Source organism: Antrostomus carolinensis, unplaced genomic scaffold (genome assembly GCF_000700745.2).
Source record: "Antrostomus carolinensis isolate BGI_N321 unplaced genomic scaffold, ASM70074v2 scaffold15415, whole genome shotgun sequence".
In the NCBI taxonomy this organism is placed as follows: Eukaryota; Metazoa; Chordata; class Aves; order Caprimulgiformes; family Caprimulgidae; genus Antrostomus; species Antrostomus carolinensis.
Window position 1 is genome coordinate 1 of NW_010318562.1, and position 27,108 is coordinate 27,108.

At 43.2% G+C, this 27,108-nt stretch overlaps 1 protein-coding gene across 1 annotated transcript; it reads left to right on the forward strand.

Moving 5' to 3' along the window:
- The first annotated feature begins 3,932 nt into the window (after window positions 1–3,932).
- Window positions 3,933–13,245, forward strand: LOC104525721 (annexin A8-like protein 1). The gene is made up of 11 exons (XM_010168952.2): window positions 3,933–4,029; window positions 4,296–4,390; window positions 5,604–5,717; window positions 6,554–6,644; window positions 7,265–7,344; window positions 7,963–8,022; window positions 8,561–8,654; window positions 10,445–10,540; window positions 10,789–10,847; window positions 11,694–11,816; window positions 13,189–13,245. The coding sequence occupies exons 1-11, from the start codon at window positions 4,017–4,019 to the stop codon at window positions 13,243–13,245; spliced, it is 882 nt and encodes a 293-aa protein (XP_010167254.2). The 5' UTR covers window positions 3,933–4,016.
- Window positions 13,246–27,108: the final 13,863 nt, after the last annotated feature.

A 27,108-nucleotide genomic window follows, 5' to 3' on the forward strand; every position in this document is an offset into this window, starting at 1 on the left:
CTGCCATCAAAGGCTAATGGGAGAGACAATGTGGAAGGCCACGTTTAGCCCCAGATTTTATCTCCAGATACCTGTAAGCCAAGGCCTAGAAGAGACCTGCTGGATACCTGTGATGGAGGAATACTGGTAGAGAAGTCTTCTTTCCTAGCCCAGTCCCCTGCCCCACTGCCAGTAGTGCACAGGCTTTCTGTCGACTGCTTTTGTGTCTTTTTTGGAAAGATTTGTGTCTCCTTTCTGCCTTCTTGTGAAGAAGGCTTCATGTTTCAGCAGCCTGTGCAAGGGGTGAGCTGAGCAGGGGGCCTCAAAGGGGCCACTGGCACCATGTGCCAGCAAAGGTGCCCGGGAAGCGTGGGAGAGCTGTCTTGCAGTGTATTAGATTATCTCAGGTACAATACGTCATCGAGGTGTGAGAAACCATTTTGCATAGAGATGACCATTTCTCAGGTTCTCAGTTACAATTTTGTAACCAAGGAGTGGGACCTGGAGAAACAAAACAAAACAAAACCAAAACACAACACCTTGGTGACTGGGGAATACGATGCTAATTCCTACTTCACTTCAGATGGACTTCAGATAGGCAACTGTCCTGATCTCAAAACATATATCGATTCCCCCCACGCCCCCTGAAAGATTCAAATCGTAATCTTCCTTTCTGCTGATGTCCCTCTGCCTCCCTATCTTCTTTTTAGCAAACCAGACTTCTTCCAAAGCTTGGAGTAGCTCTGACTTGAATTTTTCCCTTTCTGCTGATCTGTTCCACCCCACCCTCCCCAGCTGGAAATCTTTTGAAAACTTAGAGTGAGAAAAGCCCTTGAAAGCTCCAGTGATCTCTTACCTGTTGCAGTTGTAGGATGTGGAGGCATGAAGAGAAGATGAGCAGGAAAAGGAAGGATGGTAGAAAATTGTTTTGGTTTTCCAAACCCTTTATAAAAAACAGAGTTCAAAAGCAAACAGAATGAAAATGTGAAACTTTTTCAGAAACATTCCACTGAAAAAAAACCAACAAAACAAACCAGTAACCCCCAAATCAGCAACTGTACCCAAATTCCAGCTTTTCAATAAACTATTGTTTAGATTGGAAAATATTTTGGTAGGAAAACTTTTAATTCCCTTCACCTCCATATATAGGTAAAATGAAGAGAGTTGGGGCTGTTCAGCCTAGAGAAGAGAAGGCTCTGGGGAGACCTTATTGCAGCCTTCCAATACCTCAAGGAGGACTATAGGAAGGCTGGGGAGGGACTTTTTCAAGGCAGGTAGTCATACCACCCTTTAAAGTCTTCAGGGGTGATGGCTTTAAACTGGAAGAGGGTGCATTTAGATGAGATACTAGGAAGAAATTATTTTACTGTGAGGGTGGTGAGACAGTGGAACAGGTTGCCTAGAGAAGTTGTGGATGCTCCTCCCTGGAAGCTTTCAAAGCCAGGTTGGATGAGGCTTTGAGCAACCTGCTCTAGTAGAAAGTGTCCCTGCTCATGGAAGGGGGATTGGAACTACATGATCTTTAAGGTCCCTTCAAACCCAAACCATTCTATGAAAACTTTTCAGAGCATCAGCTGTAAGGTACACTGATTACATTGCTTTCGTGCCAATTATTCACCTTCACATGAGCGTAACACAGATGGCTTGAGTAGTTTCAGTTAGGTAATTGTAGGATCAATTCATCTGGGAAACAGGACCAAAATGAACAGGGTTACTCTGGAAACCTGTTGTGGTTGTACCTATGCGGGAACAATTAAATACACAGAGAATGAGGTCTATGAGTGAGTCATGAGTGTGCTATTTGAGCCAGGATGGTCTGTAAATGTTTAGTGGAATTAGTACCAAAAAAAAAAAAAAAAAAAAGACTATTGTTTAAGTTGTTTCTGCTGCCTCCAAATGAAAGCTCAGCTTTGCACTCCCTCTTTCTGAGTCACCAGGCACAGGTCCACAGTGTTTCTTTCACACAGCTAGAGAAGACTGTCCATCTTTTTCAGAACAAAATCAGATGCTCGAGCATAACCTGCTTTCCAGAGCAGTTGTGATGGTGCTGGCTGACTTCACAGGAGAGCAGAAAAGGAGTGCTTGCAATGATCCTACCAGCTCAGCCAAACCTCCTGTTCCAGACTGATGACAAACCTCTGGGGGTGGCAATGCTTTAGTCTGTCACTGCTCTTTCTGCAGTGACAGCTTCATCACAGCCTTAAGTTTGCTGCTCAGTAGTCATTGGGACTCAAAGCTGCATGCAGTGAGAAGTTTCCTGTTGACACTGTATGCTCTGCAGCTGCTGCCTCTGCTGGGAGGAGGGTGTGGTACCACAAGAGTCTGTCTGTAAAGCAAACTTCTGCAAACTGAAGACTTCTTCCAGATCTTCCCCATTGATGAACATACTGCGTCTGTTGATACTCATCATTGCCTCTTGCTTGCTTGTCACCACTCCCAGAGCTGGGCTGGGAAGGGGACCAGCATGCAAACATGTGCCAGCTACGTCTGCTGGTAAAGCACTCAACAAGGGCACCTGAGCTGGTTTGCCTAGGGCTAGCATGAGCATCTGTGCAGCAGCACAGTATGAGTATGCTTCAGCTATGGTGCTAGGCTGGACCTGGCATTTGTTGATAGGCACTCTTGAGCATTCAGCCATTAATCTTCCAGCCTCTCACTGAAAATCAGGAATGCAAGTCCTGAAGGGAATTTCCACAAGTTTTTCTACCTGGCAAGGATTGCTTGAAATCTTTTTCTCTAGGGAAGATTTGGATGAGACTCTAGGAGAAAAGTAGAGCCCTCTTTAGGACACGAGATAAGAGCAGAAGGGATCTGCACCATAACAGGAGGCTGCTGGGTGGCACTCAGTGGTCCACATTACACAAGTCAAATGGCACAACCATAGTGATTCCTTCTGTTTTGTAAGCTCTGATTTGAAGGTACTTTTTTCCTGACTCTGAGGCCACCCCCTTGAAAAATCCATCAAGTCATACTGATAGCTTTAGTTCAATATTAACCATATCCCTTCAAGTAAATTTATGAGAATATAGTAGTTTACTGGAGCAACTTAAATCTCTCTGCTGCTAAGGAAGAGAAAAGTCTGTCCATTACTGGAATAAAGCTCTGATGACTCTCTATGACTAACCAGTTGGGTACTCCTCTGTTGATAGGACCTTATTGTTAGAGATGCATCAATATGTTCAAGCCAATCCCTTGACTAACAGCTTTTGTTAAATTCAAACTCTTAAACCTGGGTTCTGGTTGATGGCTCCACTACCTTGTGGTGATTGGAATAAGTCTCAGGATGTCTTTCTGCCCTGGGACTCTGGTACTGGAAGTGCCTTAAGAGTCTGTCTGGAGGATTCCTGTGTAGTTGGTCCTTGGTTCAGGGCAGAACATCAAACCTGAACTTTTCCAGATGGATGTGTTCCTTCAAAGTAGCCTCTTGGCCCAGATCTTTCCGAAGGAGATACTTTGTTCTTGGAATCAGCTGTACACAAGTGAAGCAGCAGCAGGGGAATAAAGCTGCTACCTAGAAAAATGGTCTGTGAGAGCTTGACTTTTCCATGAAATCAAAAAACTATGGATAGGAACCCCCCTGCACCAAACCACCGGGAAATGCAGTTCCTAATAGCAGTATAACACAATAGCACACAGGTTATGAAGTATTGTATTTAAGGGGTGAATAAGAAAGTCTAGCCTACTCAGCTTTTTCTAGCAGACCGCCTGCACCTAATGACTGTCGCAGCTGTGTCAGTCATGCTTTGCACTTCATGTTTCTGCCATGAGCCGAATGCTTGTAGAGGCAGGAAACTTGTGTTCTCTTTGGAGCTCTGCTGAGACACTTGGAACCAACCCCTCTGCTCTTCTGTGCCTTCCCCATGTGTAGGCAATGAATAATATTAATTCACTTGCCAAAATACTTTTTCTTCAGCTGATAAAAAGCAGTGGTGAAAAGTCCTGTATTTTCCTTCTTTCAGAGTGAAGTCGAGGGCAAGTCTGTAACAGGTGCTTTAAACTTTGACCCCACACCTGATGCTCAGACTCTGTACAAGGCCATGAAAGGGCTTGGTGAGTTGACTCCAACTACATGTGTAAATTCTATGTTCTGCTTATAATTGCCCAGTTGAAAACCATTCCTTAAGAAAACTGCAGCCAGAGATAACATATTTTAATGTGTAAAATTAAAAATTAAAGTTTCCTGGATACAGATTTAAACTTCCACTTTATGAAGACAATGAACTAGGGAAAGTTGTCTGAATACTTGAATTGGGATTTTGGACTAGTCTTAACTTATTCTGTGCACTGTGTTTATGGCTTATTGTTGCTCTCCACAGGGACTGATGAACAAGCTATAATTGATGTCCTAACCAAGAGGAGCAACCTGCAGCGTCAACAGATTGCCAAATCCTTCAAAGGACAGTTTGGAAAGGTTCTTCCAAAACAAAGCCATATTCAGTCACTGTTTCACTGCATGCAGGATGTCGTAAATAGGTGTACAGTTCATCCTGGAAGCATGATACAAACAACATGCAGATTTTCTGCAAATAATTAGATTAAAATTTATTTATAAGGCCTGGGGTGAATGTGTTAAATTAATTTTTGGTCAGAAAAACTGTCTTTCCTCCAAAGATTGTAATTTTTCTTTGTAAAATGCATTTTGACCAGGAATATAGTTTTAAATTATATTTTAACTTAAAGAGTAACTTCTTACTGCTTTCAAAGCTATAACAAAAATTGATACCTTTCTAAGTGGCATTTTGAGTAAAATTTTTGTTTGGTTTAGGGGCCCCTTTAAATGCCAAAGAAAAAGTTCAGTATAAAGACTGTTTTAATTACATTTGTTGGGAAATTCTGAAAATGAAAACAAGCTGCAGTTACTGACAACTATATTTATCTGTGGCTATCTTTCTGTCTTTGATAAAATTGGGAAAACTCTTCCACCAGCCCTTCTCTGGAGCTAGTTGTCTGTGAGTCACAGTTAAAGAGAGGGGAAGAAGGAAATGTATTGGGAAAGAGCAATACAGGTTCTTGGGTCAACATAGAAACAGGAATCTCCAATCACCCGTGGTGGAAAGGGGATTGCCATGCAGGGGCCTAAGAAAGGGAAGCAAATGGGAGGTGGAAGTATGGGACAAGGAACAGAGTGCTTGCATCCCACTAGAATGGGGTGAATCACAGCCAAAAAACCTGCATTATAGTGAAAGGAAACTTTGAAGTCTGTCTTCAAACAGACTGTATGCCTGATTCTGCAACAGTCCTGGGTGCATGTTTATATGCAGGCTTTGGGAATTGGCTCTGTCTGAAGCTACATCCCATGCTCAATTCAAGGCCTTCAGCTGCCTGGTTCTGCTCACAGAGTAAAGCAGCGTGGAGGAAGTTTTATCTTCCCTACTCTGCTGCAGAATTAACTAGCACCTGGGAGAAGCTTGAGTGATGGGACAACAGGGAATGTGGAAGGACCTACACAAATTGCATTTTTGAGTTAGATGCCTTTTTTCAGTTCCAGGACCTTTTCTAATAAACTATCAACAAAATACTACCATTCAGCTTCATTGCTGTAGGTCACAGAAGTGGAAACAGCACAAGGCAGTAAAGAGATAATCTGAGGCTTTTTATGTAACTGTGTGGTGCATGTTTAACAGGATCTGATTGAAAGTCTGAAGTCTGAACTGAGTGGCAACTTTGAGAGGCTCATTGTAGCTCTCATGTACTCCCCATTCAAGTATGATGCCAAGGAGCTCCATGATGCCATGAAGGTAAGCTAATTGCATGCTGATATTTAAGTAGTAGCATGGATCCAGCGTTAATTTCCTGTAACTATACTTATTAATACAAGTGATAGTAACTGAACTGTTACATGATTAAGTTTTTTATTAGCAGTAGTCTTTGAGAAATAGTTAATTGTGCTATTAATGAATATCTAGGGGAAAATGCTGCGTTAATATTTAGGGATGTATTAGAGTTTCTGTACATACATGTCCCATAGAGCCTGAGGAAGGCAACAGCAGAACTAAAGTCAGCTTTGGCAAGGAATGAACAGACGACAATTTTCAGTTAAACGTCTTTTCGCTGCTTTCTGCAGTGCTTCCCATGAATGGAGCTTAATGACCTTGGTCCAAAGCTACTGCCCTTATGCCCCACCTGAGACCCGAAAACTTTAAGAAATCGAGGAACCATGGTGTAAGGGCTTTACTGGGATCCTATCTATTGATATAGTATCTTTTCAAGTTTCAGATGCAGAAGGGTCTATTAAAATAGTAAAAAGATGGACCGACCAAGCAAGCATTGGTCTCCCCACATCCCTGTAACACTGTCATCAAGGATCCAGATCCAGAAATGCCTTGCAGAAGTCCAGGGTTATATAAAATCATGCTTTATGAATTAGGCACCTCAGTAAAAGAAACCATGTTCAAACCAAATGTGCTTTGTGTCTCCAGCTTTCATCCTGACAGTTTCTCATAGCTCAGCGTACAACCTAGCACTTTGCTGCTGTCTGACTCCGCACTTCACCTTATTTCTATAGCAATAAATTATACTCCCTGACTAGAGGCCTTTCTCCATCTTTATTTCTCCACTATGTTTTCTATTAAAGGGTATGGGAACAAGTGAAGATGTTATCATAGAGATCCTGGCATCACGGACAAAAGCGCAGATCAAAGAGATAATTAAGGCATACAAAGAAGGTAGAGTGCCTGGGGCTCTGATTTGTGTGGTAAGAGCAATGTGTGGCTGCCGGATTGTACAGGAGGAAAGATGTTACCAACTAGCACTGCCAGCAGGAAAATGTTTTAAAAGCAAGAACTTGTAACCTAATCCTCCTTTAAACCTGGCAAACAGAACATGGATATGTTGAGAGAATTTGAAAAATCCCTTTCTAACTCTTCATCTGGCTAGAGAAAAAGGTCATCAAATCACAAATTTGGTTCAGCTTGGCCACACTTGTCAGAACGCAAACAAAGCTATAGCTATGCACTTGGCTTTTTCTCCCCATTAAATACACGCCAGATGGGAATTCATCAACGATGTTATTTGTAAATATTTGATATCTCCTTGGTCCCTTAAACTACATCTCTAACATTAGCTCTGTGTTTATGCCTTGGACATGAATGGAGCTAGTGACTCAGATGCCAATGCCTGTCTGGGTATTGCTGAGAGTGTGAGTTGGTCGGAGCCCTGGGTTTTTCCATGGGAACTTTCTTGACTAGTGTCAGGCTATTTTGTGCCCTTGATCCTGACTATATCACCCAAATAACAAATCCTTCCATTGTCCTTCTCTTTACAAAAAAATCTTTCCCTTGGGTAGAATATGGTTCTGATCTGGAAGAAGACATAAAATCAGAAACAAGTGGCTACTTTGAACAGATTCTGGTTTGCCTTCTTCAGGTAATGCTAAAGAAGAGAAATGAGGGTATAAAGATCTTCACATTTTTCTCTTCATTTTTGGAGAAGACACGCAATAGAAGAGGCAATGCAGCCCTGATCACCTAATAAACTACAGAGACAAACAAGTCACTTGGGCTGGATGTATGTTTCAGCTTCAATGTGACTGAAGCAGGGAAACTCCCTTCCTTAGCAGCAGTAAGAGAGCTGGGAACTTTCAGTCAACTCTGCTGTAGGGAGACTCCTCGCTTTTACATATGTGTAAAGCCATTGCACTCTACGTGTGTCTTAGAAAACCATGCCCCTCAACTATGATTCACCACTCTTCCAGAGTCTGTTCCCTCTGCTGAGAGCATTCAGGTGCACTCATCCTATCACGTTTTCTGAATTTTCCTGCCAAGCAGCAGAATAACTTAGCAATTCACTTCATACAACTGATTTCAGTGTCTTTTGGTGAAGGAGTTAGCACTTATGCTGTCTGAAACATTACTGCTTGGGTACTCTGCAGAAATAGATAGCTGAGAAGGATAATTGATCTTTGCCCAGAATGTACACTGTGATCTTTATATATGGAAGAATCTACAAAAGACAAAATAGTTACTTTTCTTTTCCTTCTCACAGGGTGAGAGGGACAATGCCACTCTCTACGTGGACACAGCGCTGGCTCTCCAGGATGCAGAGGTACTCTCAAATGCCTGTGATAAGTGATATGCCTGCATCCCACCTGCTTGAACTTCACAGTGCTTAACTGGGCAGCAGAGTCCTGGTCTGCAGAGGGTTGGGCCCACAATAGTTTGGGGAGGGGTAGTCTTCAAGCAGAAACAACTTGGGGTTCTTCAATTTTGCCACACTGATGAGCCTTGCTGATCCAAAGAGGAGTGATGAGACCTGAGCTTGGGCTCAGCTGCTTTTTATACGTGAAAGTATACGGGTATGGTGGAGTGGGACAGCAAAGAATAGGGAAGAAATCTCAAGAGCATTTTTGGCTGCTCCAGCTGTTGCAGGAGGAATAGAAAGGGAGCATATAGTGACTGTTCCAATTTGACTAGAAGACACAAACAAGGGTTTTCATAATCAACCATTCTAGGAGAGTCTAGTACACACAGTGGTTTAGGTTACTTCAGACCTCTTTATCCTAGCAGTGCCTCAAGCCAGACTCTGTCCCTTTACTGGCTGCACACACAGAATGTCTCTCTAACAATAGTGTGTTAAATTACAGACTCTCTATGCTGCTGGGGAGAAGATACGAGGCACTGACGAGATACAGTTCATCACCATCTTGTGCACAAGGAGTGCCACACACTTGCTGAAAGGTATGGAGCAGAGCCCACATTCCCAAGCCTCTGAAATGAGAAATCACTCCAGCCAAAAAGAAGGGGCAGGACTATAGATGGGAGAGCTGAGTGGTCAGAAATAAGTACCCGAGTCTGTGTCATAATCCTTGGTCACTCAGTGACCAAAAGCTGCCAGCGGCTTCTGTGAAAAACTTATGAAGACTTAGAGCTAATGAATATCAAGTGGCTTATCTAGGAGTCCTAATACAGTGGTGATGGCTTGATGGGATAGCTGTTTTCATAAACTCAAGGGGAGAGGGAGAGAGAGAGTCCCTTTCTAACCAGGTAGAAGCATGCACTGGACAGACCTCTGACTCCTTGGATGCGGATTCCTCTAAGAAAAAATTACTGAAAAAGCTGGTTTTTTTAGTGCTGGATAATCACCGGGTTCACCCTACATTTCTGCCCCAGGCTCTTCTGAGGCCATCACAGGCTACTGGGAGGAAAAACACTAACCTGGCTCCAGCTAAGGAAGCACTCAGCTCCCCACTGCCCTGGGCAGCAGAGACATGGCCTTCTCAGGACTTTTGAGGCAGTCTGAGGCTTTGATTAACAGATTTTGTTATGTCAGCTGAATCGAAGCATATCAAGTACTCTGTAAATCAGCTGGACCTAAACTGATTAATTTAGCTGGTGATAAATTAGGTATGCTTGAGCTTTTTTAAACTGAGATCTTCTGAGGCTGTTTTCTAGGCCCTGGAGGCCAGCACCCCCTTGTGTTTCAAACTTAATCTCCCAGCATCACTTAGGAAACAAACAAACAAAAAGTCTCTAGTCTTTGGCTGTGTCTGCCTTTAAGAACTGAATTTCAACTAGTTGTTTTCAGGATGCAACCAATCTTTGGGACCTGCTGTACCACCAAGCAAGTAATTTCCTCTGTACTATGGCAGCCTGTAACTATTTCTCTTTAAAACTTGAGTGTCATGGTTGCAGCTAATTTATTTATTTATTTGTTTGTTTTTAATGGTGAGTAGGCCTGAGTTGAGAAGGTTGTATCCATCTGTCTATTCTGTGGTATTGTATTTCCCCAAAGTATCTCAGTGTTAATGTTTAGGTATCTGATCTTGAATGCTGAGCAAATGTCCTTAAGATATCCATTGCATTCCATAGCGGTTTTCCTTCTTTAATAGTCTGAAAGCTAGCAATCAAAACTGAGATCTGTAATTCTGAACCTCGGAGTATCCAGAGCATATAAGGTGAACAACAACTCTGTTGCTGAGCTTTTGCTAATGTGGGAGTTCAAATATCTTGGAATCTTCACCTGTGTTTTGCTCATCTTTTCTGAGTTGGGTTTTGTTGGGGTTTTTTTAATTGTGGTTGAAATAATAAGTTTTCCCAAACCATTGTCATCATGGAAGTCCAAGGTCCATGAGTAGCATAGATTTAATTTGATTTTATTCTGGCTCCTGAAGCTAGTGACATCATCAAACACAAGACCAAACTAGAGTTGTGCCTAACCTTCTGTTGTCTGCTTCATTTCTGTGGTTAAAGGCAGCGATGAAGGGTTATATTTCCAAATGAATATGAGGTGACTGAACTTGCATTTTCAAATGAAGGCAGGGTAAGACCCATGGATGGGTTGGTTTTTGTGAACATTGCCATCCACTTTTGTAGCCGATTTCTGGGCTTGACTGAAGCCTCCTGAAGTTGATGCAAATGTGGCAAATCTGTTTTCATATTGCCACACACACAATACCTGTAAATATTGTACACAAAATGTCTGAGCAGTTGCTCGGTAAAAAAATTGAAGTCCTTTGTGTTTCAAACAGTGTTTGAAGAGTACCAGAAACTAGCTGGTAAGAGCATAGAAGACTCTATCAAGAGTGAAACTTATGGGTCACTCGAGGATGCCATGCTGGCTATTGGTAAGAGTGGCTACATTTCCCTTTTTTTTTGTCTGAGTCTGCTGCCTTTTCTCCTGTAGCAATTGACTGTTATGGGGTGCATCTACTTTATAAAGGTATCTGGCATGAAGTAAAGGGTACTTCTTAGGTAAAATAAACCCAGATCCAAGTGGCACATTGAATTAATGGAAAGCATGTTGAATCTCTGTTACCTGCTGCCCTGGACTGGAGTTACTATTGATTCTTACTGAGCCTTTTTGTATGCCTAGTGAAATGTACCAGGAACGTGCATTGCTACTTTGCAGAGAGGCTGTACCATGCTTTAAAGGTAAGACTCTTGTCATGTATTTGTTTTCATGCTGGGGTTAATTTGTAACCTGGCTTCCACTAGTTCAAATTAGAAGAGACGAGGTTTTGGTGAAATCAAGCAAGCTTAGTGCTATTGTTGTGATAGCAGAGTCCCTTCAAACACCTTAGAAAAGTACCCTTTAAGCTTGAGATAACAAGAGAGTCTGGCTTTCCTGACTTAGGAGTCTGCAAGGAGCCTAGTCCCACCTTCTGGAAAGAGGCTTTCCTAGGATGTTGATCATGGTGGAGTTTTTCCTGTAATGTTAACTTAATGGATACGACCAATATTTTCTTTTTAGGAAGTAGTTCTCTCAATGGCAGTATAAATGAAAGAGTTCCAAATGGGGACATGTAAGGCATCTGTAGATTGTGCCCCTGTAACTCTTAACCGATATGTAAAAAACGTCAGCGCTCCCAACTTTGTGGAAAGCTGTGATGACTGATTATTTTTGTTATCAATGTGATCTTAATTTTCCTGTGAGGGATTAAACAATATTGGTTGAAACCAGCTGTTGCGTGGGTGATGTTGCAGAAGGACAATATGTATACGGTGCCAACTTTCAACTCTGTAGCATGTTTGCTTTTGCATTTGACATGTGCAAAGACTTATTAGCACACTTCCATGGCAGGCCTGTGGTATTGACAGTGGCCCCTAGGAGGCGGGTGGGGGTTGGGCCTCTAGAAGGAGAAGCAGATGTGCTGCAGAACATGTGCCAAGCGATGTTTGGATGTTTGAAAGCTGACTCCTCCTGTCCTGGACCAGTTTGCAACAGCTTATGCCTTGAACACCCACTAACATCCCAGACTGATATATCTGTTATTCCAGGGGGCTGGCACCAGCGATAGGACTCTTATAAGGGTGATCGTTTCTCGAAGTGAAGTTGACTTAAATCTTATAAAGGCTGAATTCAAACATATTGCAGGAAAATCTCTCTCCAGTATGATTCTGGTAAGCAGCATCTTGATATGATATTTCTTAGCCATCACATACATTCCTAACCTATCCAGCACTGAGGGATGCTTTCATGGTTGTTTTCAGTCAAAATGCAATTTCTGCTAAGATCGCAGCTGTCCTTCATTAGGCCTATTAACAGTCAACTCCTTGAGAGACATCTAGGCCTGAAAGGTGAGTTAGATTGTATGCTCTGCAAGTGACTTTGCCAAAGCCAAACCCAAGAAGAGACTGCTCCAGGTTTTTCATGGACCAGACTCTGTAACCATGCACTTCGTGATGTCCTAGATGAATCTAGATTAATTTAATCCTCTCTTGTTACACCTTTCCCACACTGCTATGCCATTTTCTTGTCTCTCTCTCTGCTGTCCTTAACTGCCTCAAGCCAGTGCCATGTAAGTCAAAACAGTGCTGGATGTTTTTGTTTTCTTTTAGTTGTTGGTTGTTTTTGTTTTGTGGTTTGTTTTTTTGTTTGGTTGGTTTTTTTAACTGGCTTATCCCAGATGAAGGCCTGGTCTATACTGTGGTGAGATAAGTTTAGAAACTAAACCTTGTCAAAGCTTATTGTAGCTTTTGAGGTTTGAGTATCAGCTCTGAGTGAATGACCCTACCCTAATCGGGCTGAAAGGCCGGGTTTTACTGTTTGTCCTAAGGACACTGGGACATTCCTCTCCCCCAGTGCAAATGGCACGGAAGCCCTATCCTTAGCAGTCCCCATGGGAAGTCTGGTTCTGTAATGAAGGCCCTTTCTTCTAATTGACACTGTCAGTGTCTGTCATGTTGATTAATGATCAGTCTTCAAGGGTCTGTACACAATATTCATTCCTTCTGAGAAGTGGAACTGGCTTTACACCTGTCGTCACAAAACATTCAAAGGAAGCAAATTTTTTTATTTAGTGATATTATCTGTAGTGCTTTTCTAGACCAAAATGACCATATTTGTGGCTTTTTAAAGAATGTCATGTGTCAGGGCTAATTAGAGTGCCCTTTCCCTTCCTGCAGGGAAGCAATGCTACACAAATACCCATGGACATAAAATCTGAACACAACAGGCTTGGTTGCTCTCATTTGTGCTGTCTGTCTGTGCTTCTCTGCAGGATGGAGCCCTGATCAATTCCTCACCTCAATGCCAAAGAAAGGAATTGCACTTGATAAATATTGTTTCAGGTGGCAGCTACAAGCCTAATTTCTCCACTCTCTTTTGATGATGTGTCAGCTGGCAGTAACTCTGCTGAAATCTGGCTTGCTCTTTCCAAAGTCCTTTTCCTGTGTGGGCATATTTAATAGACTGACAAAGTCAGCACTCGGAGCGTGCAGAGGAACTTCCATACTCACCTTTTTTTAAAAAAAATTATTTTTCTCCTGTCAGGATGACACCAGTGGCGATTACAAGACAGCCTTGCTGAATCTCTGTGGCAGTGACTGACAAAATCTAGGAGGAAGATGTTGAAATGGATACAGAGAGAAAATCAACAGTGAACAAGGATCTGAAAATGTACGTGTAGAAAATCTTTCTATTGGTCCAAGTGGGGAGAAGAAGAAGATCAGGTTTATGGTCAAGATTTCCAAAGCTCTCTGAAGGATGTGGATGTTCCTTACACAATAAAAGCTATTCACTTCCCCAACAGATTTTCAAACACAAGTGGGGGTGTGTCTTTTTTGTTTCCATTTTTGTTCTGTGCAATTTCCCCTCTCTTTTAACACACTGTGAAGGGTGGCACTTGGATGTGAAATTAAAGTCCTTTTTAAACCCCCTGTAGGTGTTTCACAAGTCTGAACAGCCCTACAAAACTTTGGCTGTCCTGAAGCCTCACTAACTTCGCTAGGACAAGCTGCTACAGCACTGACCATTTGATGCTAGCAGGGTGGATCTGGAAGGAGTCCCAGATATTAACGAGGCTTTTGGATGTGAGTCAGAATGGAGAATTCTGTCCTCGGGGGCCTGGTTTTAGCAGCCTTAACTGCATAACTTCAGTGGGCGTCCCCAAGGAGCAGGGGATGGCGGAGCGAAATGAGCTGTAAGCATGTGAAAGTTGAAAGCTGTGTGCCTGATTTCTCCCTTGCTTGTGTGAGTGTCTGCAGGGGGGGGGAGATGTACAGATTCAGGGTGTGACATCAGTGTCAGACTGTGGAGAAATCTCAACTAGGCCAGCTGATTTGGTTTTGGTGAATACAGGATATTTTGCTCTTGGAAGCAGACCTGTTTCTGCTCCTAGTTTCACAGTAACTTCACAGAGGTCAATGGACTCCCTTGGAAGTTCTCCCCTGCCTCCATGACTGCACCTACCGCTTGCTGAGTGAGGCCCCAGATCTGGACAGCGGTACAGAGAGAACAGGATGAAATGCTTTGAGAAGCTCAGGTCTGCCTTGAGCAATGGTTCTCTCTGCTGCTCCCTCCACACTTAAAGCAGCTCATTTAAATGTGTGATTACCACAAGCCGTTGTGTTCAGAGCCGTAGCTATTCTGGTCGAGTGGGTGAATTTTCTGGCAGAGGGGTGGTTCCTCCCTTGCACTGCTGAAATGGGCATGAACCAGTGCGGTGACAGTGGTGAGTTCAAAAAGTCTCAGGGAGCCCAGGACCCAGAGCTGGGCTCAGGAGATCTGCATCCCCCATATGAACATGAAGAGGAGGAGGTTTCAATTTCTGATCCTGTAAGTGCTTCTGTTTTCAGTGATATCCCAGTTTCTCACCTGGGCTAAAATGAATTGGAGATATGTCTCTAGGCTGAGGATGAAGGAGGGGTTCCTTCACTCTGGTTTTGGGGGATATGGGCCAGCTCCAGGCATCAAAGGACAGGGAATCATAAGTCCCTTCTGCTGGCCAGAGGACCCACATGATTTTTGGGAGAGCCCCTTCTCATTGACACTGATGATCGGCCTTCCTCTGGTTTTTCTTAGCAGCAGGTTCAGGTGCTGGTTTCTATCGAGAGGCACGCCGGGACCGGGGATGGGATGCCTTCTGCGGAGAAAACCGTGCTTACACCACCATCTTGTGGGTGACGGCCTGTGTGCAGCCCGGCCGGCGGGGCCGCGGAGGGGAGCCCACGGACCCACGGGTGAGTGAGCCGCCGGGCACCCCGCGCCTCGCCTCCCCGGGGAGCGCCCACACGCCTCGGGCACAGGCCAGGCCTCCAGCGGAGAGGTGCACAACAGGCCCGGGGCAGTGAGGTTAAACAGTGCACGCTCTCCCTCCTGGCTCTCTTATAATCTGTAATGTATTTGCTGACAGGTGTCCCCTTCGTGACTCCGATTTAGGGACTCTCACCCTGCAGCCACTTGGCTCTGGTATAGCTCAGAGGCTCTGCAGAAGTGCTCTCCTCTGGCCAGCTCTGTGTGATGAGGTTTTAGTGAAAATATGAGCCATTCCCTCTGTGTTTAGGGTATTATTTTGGAAAGGCTAAATGGGAATTTTTAAGTGCCTAAGTAGGGGGTGTGAATGATTTATACAGTTGTACCCACAACATCTCAGTCTCCTGAAGTTGGACATAGAGTGAGTGAGAGGTGATCCCAGCTTTGAGGGACCTGAGACTCTTAAAATCTGTCTTTGTATCTGTCAAATAAAAGCTCAGCTCATCAAAGATACTTTAGTTGAGTTGTCTGTTGATTTCACTTGAACTTTTGTGCTTATATTGTCTTGAAGCTCCTGTTGTTGTTATTAGCAGATTATTCAGGTCAGAGGTTGGCCCATGCTTATCACGGTGGGTTAGGATGGGAGCTGTTTCAGTGTGATTGTGGTCCCAATTTGTTAATAACAGCTTGGGACACGCAAGGTAAATTGCCGATAGGCTCACAGGAGATCAGTAGTAAAGCTGGGAAGCAGGAACCACCAAGGGAAGTTGATTCTATCACCATAATTGCTGGGAAACAAAACAATTGTAAAACATCAATAAAGATTTAATTACGTATTGATTGCTGCTAAAATGTTCCCTGGGTGAGCAGGTGCTTTAATAAAGCGGAATCAATTCCTAAACTGTTCTAACTAGTCTTTTCCAAATGCAAATATTGACTTAGGGCCTTTCTATTCATTCATAGTTTAATTAACATGATTTTATTGCACAAAAATCAAGATAAACGCTCAGCAAGGAAAAGGTAACAGGGGCAATGTAAAAAATGGCCAGGACTGGTGCAGGCCGCCTGCTGCCTGTATGCCAGCCTTTTTCCACCTCCTGCGCTGCAGGAAAACCTGTGTGCATGGAGCCTGGGCTGGGAGTCTCTGGGGGTCACAGGGTCCCCAGGCAGTGGCCAGCCACAGGAAACAAAGGCTCTGCTTAAGAGGTATCTCATCGCTATGACTTCTTTGGAGAAGAAAAGATTGGATGGTTTTGGCTTCATTTGCATTTCTATTTTGCAACAATTTGGAGTAATTTTTGGATAAAATCTATTTAAGTGTTCTAACTGAGGTAAAGAAAAACCATTGTTGCTGTCAGGAAGTGGAAGAAGAGAACAACAAATATCTTAGCTGGGCATCTCCCCATGCTTAGGAATGTTTTTTCAAGGGGAGGAAATCAACTGAGAAGGATGTTCAATCTTCCTGGTTCCCTGTGGTTTCCCCAGCCGTGCATGAAGGCACTCCTGGGTGGTGTAGACTGTTGAGCTGGGGCTGGGGTGAGAAAGGAAAGAGCCTTGTCTGAGGCACCAGAGCTGGTGGCGCTGGGATATCTGTGAGGCAACCCAGACAGCACTTCTCTTCAGAGCAGAGGATGGGTTTGCCAAAACGCAGGGCAGCAGAGCATGTGACCTCAGGGTGGAAGGGGAGGTGGGTCATGCTAGCATGGATGGCCCCATTATTTGATCTGGGGTGAGCTGAAGTGAGGCTCAAGGACAGAGCATCCTCATTGCTGGGCAGATGGGAGCCTTTCTGAATGGAAACTACTGATTATTTTTTATTCTTAAATTAATAAATGAATGGTGAAGTAGGGTTGATTTATTAATATAACATGCTGTGGGGAGGAAATACTGCCTGCCACAAGCATCCAGATGGGATAATGGTGTCTCCTGGTGTTGTGGCTTATTGCCTGGCTTTCTTGAAGGACCCTATTTTTCTGGCAAGGTGGCCATCTGACGTTGAAATTGTAGACCTTCCTTGGGACCTATTGGATGGTACCTCTCTTGCAGGGAAGATAGTACCAAACTGTAAGATGCTAAGAGGAGACTGTGCCAAAGACCTAACAGGCTTTCCTACAACTTCTGCCCTGAACTCAAATGCCCAAGCTGACTCCAAAGACTCTTCACTGTAGTGGTTGAGGTCAATAATTGCAGCACATACCCATGTCTGGGATACCACAGCAGCACAGAGATGTTTTGGTTGATGCAGTGCAGTGACCTCTTTTCCTCAGACCACATGTAAACAAGAAGGTTACTCCAATTCTACATCACTCCCATCACTGCAAACAATACTGTCCTTGTAAGTAGTTGTTGTTCAGTCTTCTGGTGTCATCTATTTAAACCCAAAGGACTCATCCCTGAGATTCCAAGAAATTATCAGTAGAGAATTCGTTATTTACTAAAAACTTTATCTTAGGCTGCAGGAAGAAAGTCATACTTTAGGTTTTATATCTGACTGTCCTTCCAGAAGACGATAGAAGCAGTCAGCCGTGGGGACCTGGGCTCCTGTCTTTTTGGAGGAAAGTGTGATTTGTGCAAGCTGTGCTTTTGCTTTCCCAATATCCCTTCCTGTTCCAGATCTCAATTAGCCAGGATGTGTCAGCATCATGCCTTGGACTGCTTGTGTCTGTTGGACCAGCATTTCTGACTGAAAGACACTTAAGGGTGTCATTTGTATGGGAGTTCAACACTCCCATGGACTTTATAACACAATACTTAATATTTCTTTGAAACTAGAAGAATGCATATGGCAATAATTTTCTATGACATATAAATAATATGGATACGTCCAAGAAACCTTTTCTGCATTACTGGCTGGATAAAAGTACTTATTACAAAAAAATGCAGATGTCTGTAGATTAATGCAGGGATCTAACATTTGGAGAAATAAATAGCTCTGGATCACACAGAGGAACCAGTGCTGTTTTCTCTGTGGTAATGAGGAACAGGATATGTTGTAGGCACAATATTATTAATAAATAGTGAGCAATGCAATACAAATCTGTAATTCAATTTAGGATTTCAGCTGAAATTGCTCTTTGGAGTTATAGATGACAGGGAGCTCTGAAATTGAGTTACAGTCCAAGCAGGAACTGAGTCATGTGTAGCAATGTTCTAGGGAAGCATAGAATCACAGTCAGCACTGAGCAAAATGTTATTGACAGTAGTATATTCACTGAAAAATGGCATTTGGTGGACATAAATGAAATTTAACTGAGCTTATAAATGAATGTCAGGCAGCAAAATAGGGGAAAACATGAAAGTCAACATTTCCATGTATTGATTTTAAAATGGCAAATTTATTTTAAAAACTGTTTGAAGCTGAAAAACAATTATTAAAAGGTTCCATTAATCTGAAGCTGAAACATGACATTTTGGAGGGGAGAAAGCTAACAATTTCAGTTTGCCTCAGAATAGTTTTTTTTACTTTCTGAAATATCACCTAAATTTCTATTTTAGTTTAAGCCAAAGAACCACAGTTTCTTCTTCAGTTCCTTGGTTTAGCCACTGAGCAGAAAGATCTCTTGTTATTTTAGCTATAATAAAGGCTGATGTTCTTCAAAAGGGACAGAAGAGTCATTGCTTCAAATGTCACTAGCAGTCTTGTACAACAGAAGAGATCAGTGTTGTGGGGGCTAAATTCTGAGTTTAAAAAGATCCCAAAAAGTCTAGACAAGAAGTAATAGGAAGAGTATAGCTGATGTCAAGATCTACCTTTGCCCGAACTTCCTGTTCAAAGCTTATGAAGCATATCAGAATCACCCAACAGCTATGCTACCTTCCTGTGCTAGTCACTTAGACTTTCCTTTCCACAGTTTCCAGGGTTTCACCTTAACCTGACTTCAGTACTTTGCTAGGAAGCAACTACAACACATGATTATGAAATATTTTTCTAATAAATGATAAGTCATGGTCAACTTTCTAGTTTACAGCAGAAAAGTAGCAAAAGGAAGGTGTAGAAACTTATTCATACTCTGTGCTGAACAATTTCAAACACAGTTTATTGTTCAGAAGTTTATTAACTGTTTAGAATTCTTTTTCTAACCTAAAATACTAGCATTTTCATTCAATACTCTGGTATCCTAGACTCAAAGATGGTTTACTAAATAAACAAGAGATACTGCTTCCCTGGCTTTTCCTATTCCCTCACCTCATTGTTCCCTGTGATAGGAATGACAGAGGAGAACACTACCTGTGCACCTGATCCCTTCAGCATTCATCCCAGGGCCCTGAAGCCCCTCTTACTAGCTCTCTGGCTTCTTGTTATGGTATCAGTATTGCCTACTTGGAAAATCAGCAGTGGATAATAATCCATGGGCCTTGCAAGAGCTGGAAGTTTTCTTTCAACATCTGTAACCCAGGCCCCAGGTGGGCAGCAGACTGTGAGAAGCATCCGGTCTGCATATCAGGCCTTCTGTCCCCTCCAGAAGGGAGTCCCCTATGACAATGACCTCTCTTTTCTTCTTTACAGAAGCCATTGTGATGCAGGGCTTAGGGTTCCTTAACCTGGGGAACGCTTCCAGGCTGTGGGAACCATCATCCACCTTAAAGTTGGGTTCCACTTGCAGAGCTTCGTATCTGTTGTGCAAGGGAACCTGGGAGGCTGGGGCTGTCACAGCAGGGACATGCTTTCTGTTCGGGGCAGGAACCTCTTGCCATTCCCTCTCGTCTTCTAAATTTCTCTGTTCAGCTGTGCGGAGAGAGGACAGGGAGTCCTCTGATGCACAAGGCATGCCTGCCTGTTGGGTTTGAGAGTGGGAGCATAGGGTGGTGTTCCAATAGTCTGTCTCCCTCTCACACACCCTGATAGTCCTCAACCTACTCACCTCTTCCCAGAGTTCCATCACTAAGCGGAGGAGTTCCTCCACCCAGGCACATCTCCCACAGGTGAATTCCCTATTGGCATCCGATACCAGTGCAAGTGGGAGGAAGGCCCTGCAGGGCTTTATGGTTATCCCCATGCAGTCACCATCTGAACCTTAGCTTTGTCCTTGCAGGCAAGGCAGAAAAAGGTTTCAGACTCTATACCATGCACATGGAGTATTAAAGTCTGAGTCTAGGGCTGAAATGAAAAATGTCCTGCAGTCTTTGAAAATCATTATATAAACGAGAAGGCTGTGGGGAGACCTTACTGCAGCCTTTCAGTTCTTAAAGGGGGCTTATAAGAAAGATGGGGACAAACTTTTTAGTAGAGCCTGTTGCAATAGGACAAGGGGTAATGGTTTTAAACTAAAAGAGGGTAGATTTAGACTAGATATAAGGCAGAAATCTTTTACACTGAGGGTGGTGAAACACTGGAACAGGTTGCCCAGAGAGGTAGTAGATGCCCCATCCCTGGAAACATTCAAGGTCAGGTTGGACGGGGCTCTGAGCAACCTGATCTAGTTGAAGATGTTCCTGCTTACTGCAGGGGTGTTGGACTAGGTGCCCTCTAAAGGTCCCTTCCAACCCAAACCAGTCTATGACTCTATGATAAATCCACTTACACCTCACTGCTTGTCATGCTTCTGGGACTGAAAGAAAGCCCACGCACAAGGCAGTTTTCTGCTCTGCAGACATTAGAGCTCCAGATTTCTAAGCCAGAGTGGTGTTACCATGAGTAGTGTACTAACTGTAAAAGTTGGGTAGAGATAGATCTTTATGTCCCAGGACTGTCTGTAATGACGCCAAATTGATTCATTTGGGGAAAGTGTTCAGATTTTATGATGGAGGCAGTTAAATAAATGGGATTTTCAAGCAGTAATGCACAAGATCTGTTTCTTTTGAAGAACCAGATATTGTCCATAGTTAAGAAAATAGTGATGCAATATGATATACTTTGTAAGCACCGCGCTAAGTCTGTAGTTCCTTTCTCTTCCTCTTTCATCTAGGTCATCCTGTAAGAAATCCACAGCCACAGTAATTATCTCTTTTCCTGTCAAGTATTCTGGAAAGGCTGGTCTGACAACCTAGGATAGTGAAAACCAGGCTAAATTCAAAGAAGAGCTTGACAAGATAATCTATCTTCACGTACGTAAACATTTGTCTAACAGCTGATTCACAAATAAAATTATACCAGGCAGAAAGTTGGAGAACTGTTGGTTTGGTTCTTGGTGGAAGATAGGGAGACATTTCCCTTCTTAAACTAGCCCAGTACCCAGAAGGCATCACTACTTTTTTCTAGTTTTCTGGTGAACTTTTCATATGGTTCTAGTGGTAGGTCATGACCACTTTGTTGAATGTTTCAGTAACAGTAAACACAGCAAAAATAATTGTCTAGAATACATTGGGCTTTAAAGCTCTCTCACTAGTTTAGGAAAATTGTGGTTAAAAACTGTGGCATTTGGATGACCTTACTTCTGCTGTTCTTCCAGCAAATACTAATATTCAATTCTAGTATAAATAAAGGCAAACATTAGTGATAATAAACTTTTAAACTCAGTCACTGACCTGTTTATAGCTAGGTTGGTACTTGAGGGATCCAGTGCAATTTAAAAGGCAATAAACTGAAATAAACTCACTACATTTTGGAGGCTGTTTATGAACTCTTTTAATTTGGTGTCATATTTATTTGGGAAGAATTAGATTATCCTATTCATTAGATGCAGTGGCCATTGATGAATGGAACAACATTCCACATCAGTGGCATTAATTGAATCCTCGCAAGCACAGATAATACCCCTGCAGGAAACAGGAGAAGATGGAAAAGTTCTCCGAAGTAGGTCTGCAAATATTGCAGTGAAGAGGGAGGGCTACTGGATAGCCAGGATTGTTGGCAGCAGTTGAATGCTTTTCATTTTTTGTGCAGCTACTTGAGTAGTTATGATCTCTAGGCATACAATTCAGATCAGATCCCCGTGGTGCTAGGCATTGCACAAGTGCATAATAAGGGGAGCTCTTGCTCCGAGGCTGAGTTTAAATAGAAAAATCACACAATGTTTGAAACAGGTGGTAGATCTAGCCAAAGGGACAATAGGTGGTTTAGGATGTGGTTTACTGATACAGGTTAGCTGCTGTGCTAGCTACCTGCTGCCCTAGCAGCCCTGAATGTGTTTCCTTTGCTCTGGCACTTACCTGACTCAATGATGAGCTGGTTCTGGTGACAAATCAGCAGGGAACTTATCTCAATATCTGTAGCCTGAGGCTGTGAATTTGTTTCAAGGGGTTGTCTGAAGCAACTGAACAGCTCACTGTCGGTGAAAGCGAGCTGTTCCATTCCCCCTTCCCTGCTCCCAACCACATACTCTTGCCTGTCACCGCTCCCAGGCCTTGCCTGACCACGTGCCAGTTCTAGCAGCAAAAAAATAGTTTATCGCTTTTTTGCCTAGGAAGGGAATTGCATCAGCTTAGCCTGAAATCATAGCTAAGGCAAGGGAGAAACCCCCTTCGATGGGCAGGGAGATCTTGCTTCAGCTCAGTAATAACAAAGCTGCCTCCTTCCTTTCTTGTGGCTCAGAGCCCTGCCCTGTCAGAGCATCAGACTGCCGGTACCGCTACAGCGGGGTGCAGGGAGGGGAGGGTATGGCCCTGCCAGTCAGCCCGCTGCGTTGCCTTCCTTGGGTTTTGACAGTGCACCCATATAGGTGCGTTTAAAAAACAGGACTCCAGCTCAGCAGGCATAGGAAACTTTTTCAACATGTCTTGTCCAGGATCACCCATGGTATCTGAAGCTGAACCAAGGAGAGAGTACAGGTCTCCTAAGCTTCAGGCTAGTGCCTTAACTAAATCCTTTGCCTCGAGGGAAATTTACTTTATTTCAGAGGGAAGCCATAATCAAGAGAACTGGCAGAGCTTCCAGCAAAACTAATTTAAACCTCGAGTTTGTAGCGAGACCCAGTTCATTTTCTCCTAGCTCATCCATAATCTATGCTTGGGTCTGTTGAGGATTTCTCGGAAATGTGTCATTCTTCGAGGGACTGTGTCCTATTGACAGAGCCATAAGCCACTGCCAATTAATCAGGGCATAATGCAGTGTTCAAAAGTGAGCATGAGCTTTCCATGCCAGTCCTCTTTGATTCATGCCTCCGCTATGATTCATGCCAGTCCTCTTTCAAATGAGAAGCTGTTTGTTAAAAGCAAATTACTTTATTGTCGGTGAAAGGTGAAAGCCAGCCTGAGACACTGATGGGCTTACGTGCAAAGAGAGTAGGAATCCAAGCTTCATTAAATTCTGAGTTTCCTGGTTGCTTCCTGTGGAAGAGACTCTTCTGCTTTTGCACATCCCAATGGCACAAAGCAGTGAACAGTGTCAGAGTGGGTTGAAGCAACTGTGCCCTGGATGTATGGGACCCCTCAAGGTCCCTGATGTGACCCATGAAGGCCCTGTATTCCTTATGGATCCTTTCCATCACTGTTGTGCTTCCAGTCTGCAGCCAAGGGGCAGGTGTCCTCAGCAGCATGTGCACCAGGATGGTTCTCCTGTGGGAATTCCAGGGCAGTAGTTGGAAGGATTTTTCCTGAATGTTTTGAACACATACCCCAAACCCTCCTGCTGGGTAAATGAGAGGGGCAGAGGAGCACATGTCAGGTATGAGTAATTCTCATGTAAAAAGGAGGTGCCAGAACTGGCCACTGGGAAAGGTGATGACTCTGAGGTCTCCCATGGCATGTCCTCTGTCAGGGGCAGGAGGGCTGGAAGGCTGGAAATAGCACTGTCCTCATTTTGCCGAGACAGAAACAGAGGTGAATGACCGGTTCAGGGTCAGCAGTGGAGCAAGGATTAGGATGCACTTTGTCAGAGCCCCAGGCAAATCACCCCACCTGGGAACTCCACCTCTTCTCTCTGCTCGTGCTGGGCTATATTTCTTTCTGACCTGTGCTCTTAATATTGCAGTCCTGAGAAAGCGCACTCAGCTAAAGCCTCAAAGAGGTTGAAATAGTCATAGCCACAGAGAGAGCAACATGAACATCATGGGCATCTATAAAACTAACCATTTCAGAGCACTAATTTAATCAGCAAGCTAATTGCAAATATCGTATCTAAGAACATTTCCAGCCATCTGCAGGAAGGGAATGTCACATTGCACTTGAAAGGCATTATGTATTTATGATTGTGTCTTGCTGATAAATAAATCTGATGCAGTGAATTTTGATGATAATCATGCAGACCAAACATCTCTTGCTGTTACTTGGAGGTATTTGCACAACACCTTTATTGTGGTATCTGAAGAATTCCTTGCATGTGTAAAGTCCTGTTACATTTCACCTCTGTTTTACTGTATAGAAAGAAGTGACTATGAGGACTGTTTCTAGTCCCTACAGCAGGGCTTGGCTGTGCCTGTTACCACACAGGAAACCTGTGATGCTGCAAGGAACAAAATTGCATCTTCCTGGGTCCAAGCCTGGTATTCTGCCAACTGTGTCTCCCTCTTTTCTTCTGGATTCAGGTAAATATTTGCAGTTTCTAAACAGCTTTCATCAGAATCAGTCCTAAAGTGATATGAGTGTCAAAGGGACCAAGAAAAGGTAGGTTTGTGTCCCATTCCCAGAGTAAGAACAGCAGCAATGTCAGGAAAGTGGAAGTTTTGCTGTCACTGTCCCTGTGCTCTCTGTATTCTGGGTTAATTGAAATCCTCACTTGCTAGAACTGCAGGTTTTAACAGACACCAAATCTACTGGAAGATAAATATTTTTTATAAAACATACAGGGCAGGATTCATCATGTGGTACAGCTGTATTTGGTTTTTGATGCTCCCTGAATCAGGAAATGGAGTTTGAGCTCTAAAGGAACCTGTCACCCTGTTGGATAGAGCTGTAGCATAATTTGCCTTTCTGTCTACTTGGAACCAGCTCTTGAGGGTTGTTGCTCCCTGGGAACTGAGTTTTGATGCTTGGACTGTCTCGCATAACTCTCAAGTCATCTGTATTTGTAACCAACCCTTTTCAAGGGCTTGTGTATAATGTATATATAAAGTTAGTTATGCTTACCTTTTTCATCCCATGACCTCTAAGGACCTGACATCTGATGCTACCTGATAAGGTGGCAGTGTAACAAAGAACCTTCAAGACCTCCCTCCCACACACCAGTGGATCAGCTGTATGTCTGCGTATAGCCTGCAGGTTTTGTGAGTTGCTAGCCAAAGAACTGAAGATTTAACACCACCACAGGTCCTACTTTGCAAAAGCCAGCAGCCTTTTAAAGAGAAGCCAAAATTATTTTTTAAAATTTTTGTTTGTGAGTTGGTTTAATGATGGAGGTTGTCAGCCTTCCCATCAGTTATGATAGTGATCAGTGGGACACTTCCCCCACCTGACGATCAGTGGGGATATATTCTGAAGTCTTAGAAGTTTGTGCTGAGACAGTCATGGTAGCAAGCACAACAACATTTCTGTCTTGAGGGCAAAGTGAATTTATTACATCCAGGCTTAAGGCTAAATAGTCCCAGGGGTCAAGGCATTCAGACTGAACTTGCAACATAGCTCTTAAAATATTTCCCATTTTCCTCCAGTATAAGCCAGTTGAAAAAAGACGCTCATGTTTCTTGTTGATTTTAGTATGTGATTATCAGTGAGACCTTGATGTTGTGTGCAAAGAAAATTGAAACCTTACCCCAGAAATAACTAATTTTAAAAGGATTTATTAAAATCCCAGGTTGTCTGAGCTCCAGTCCTGGTAGCTGATTTGTTTGGATAGATTCAACACTAGGACTGAGGACCATGGATTTTGATGAAGTTCTCTTGGGGTGCTGTGGTCCTGTCAACATCTTCTCAAGACTTACGGTTGCATGCAAGGCTTTCTTTTCCCATTGACTTTAATGAGAGTTGTGGAGGCTAAGCACCTCTAATAATAAAAAAGTATGTATATAAAGTGCTTGTCACAGTACACAGACAGAAGTAGACACTGAATCACAGCAATGTGAAGAGACCCACCAGAAGGATAATTTCTGGCAGATCACTACCTGGGTGCTGCTTTTCCTATGGACTGTGTTATATGTCTTCCCTATAAACATATGCAACACAAGATTTTTTACTTCTAAAAGCCTAAACTATTTGCTTGTGAATACCAGGACATAGTCCTAAGAGCAGTTTCCCACTTTGCAGTCTTGTCTGTGCTCTGAGAGCTTCTCATTTGTGGTTCTTGTATATTATTGTTTAGGGCAGGGACTGGATGGTCATGTGGTATGAAGTTTTCTTCTACTTCTGCTCTGACACAGCCCAGGCTGTGTGATCAGAAGATGTTGGTGTTGTCTGGCTACACCAGAGCACATGGAGGAATGGGGCCCCACTTGCCAAAGGTGTGTAAGGCAGAGAGGAAAAGTCACCTCAAATTTTGAAGCTCTTAAAATTCAGCAGAAGGCATGTTGAAGAAAACAGGGCCTGCACAATGTCTTTTGTAATATAATAACAGAAACATTAGCCTTTGTCCATCCTGCAAGAGTGGTACTGTTAGGAGCAAACAAACTTTCATCTTTAGAGCATGAGACAGAACCTTGCCTGGAGAAAAAATCAGCATGTTCACATGAATAGTGGACAGCACTATTAAGGTTACTCCCAAATTATGAGATTCCTTTGGAAACTAAATCCTGATTTAAGGACAAAATTCTCAGCAGTCATGGAATCACTTAGGAATGGAAATCTGAGCAGACCTCAACTTACAGGAGGTGGAAAAGAATCACTGTTTTGGCAGAACAAAGATACCAGAACACAGAGGCACTTGATGATGTACATACAGAAAAAATAGCACGCTTGTTCATGCCAGAGCTCCCAAATCAGGATGCCTTAGTGAAATGAAGAGTTGATCATCCTGCTAACCATCTTCAGGATGGTTCGAAATTGGCTAGGCCTGGATGGGGACTAAGGTTTGGCCCAGCTTCCCCCATGATAATGGCTTTGCAGAGTTGCAGAAGCCATTTCCATTCACACAACTGAAGCCTGTTTCACTGACTCTGACGGTGCTCTGTGGCTTTAGAGCAGCTGAAAATCTGGTTTTAATTCAACCATATGTTAATTCCCAAAGGCTGGGCAAAGTCCTGACTGCCTGGAAATAGGCTTTTTAAAATAAAACACTCTTCTAATCTCTCCTACTGGGGTAGCTGCCACTTAATCACCTTTGCCTCAGTTTCAAGATTGTTGTGAGGCTTTATTGATGCTTGCAAAATACTGCCCCATGCTTTGCAGAAAATAGTTTTTTAAGCATGATGCACATTTACTATCTTTAATGCTGAAAAAAGTAATAAATTCAGGAAACACATTGGTTGAAGTTTA

Bases quoted from the DNA above. Each gene is read 5' to 3' on its own strand.
- LOC104525721 (XM_010168952.2), top strand. The intron at 6,645-7,264 runs GTAGAGTGCCTG...TCCCTTGGGTAG, and splicing joins AATTAAGGCATACAAAGAAG to AATATGGTTCTGATCTGGAA. The intron at 10,848-11,693 runs GTAAGACTCTTG...CTGTTATTCCAG, and splicing joins GGCTGTACCATGCTTTAAAG to GGGGCTGGCACCAGCGATAG.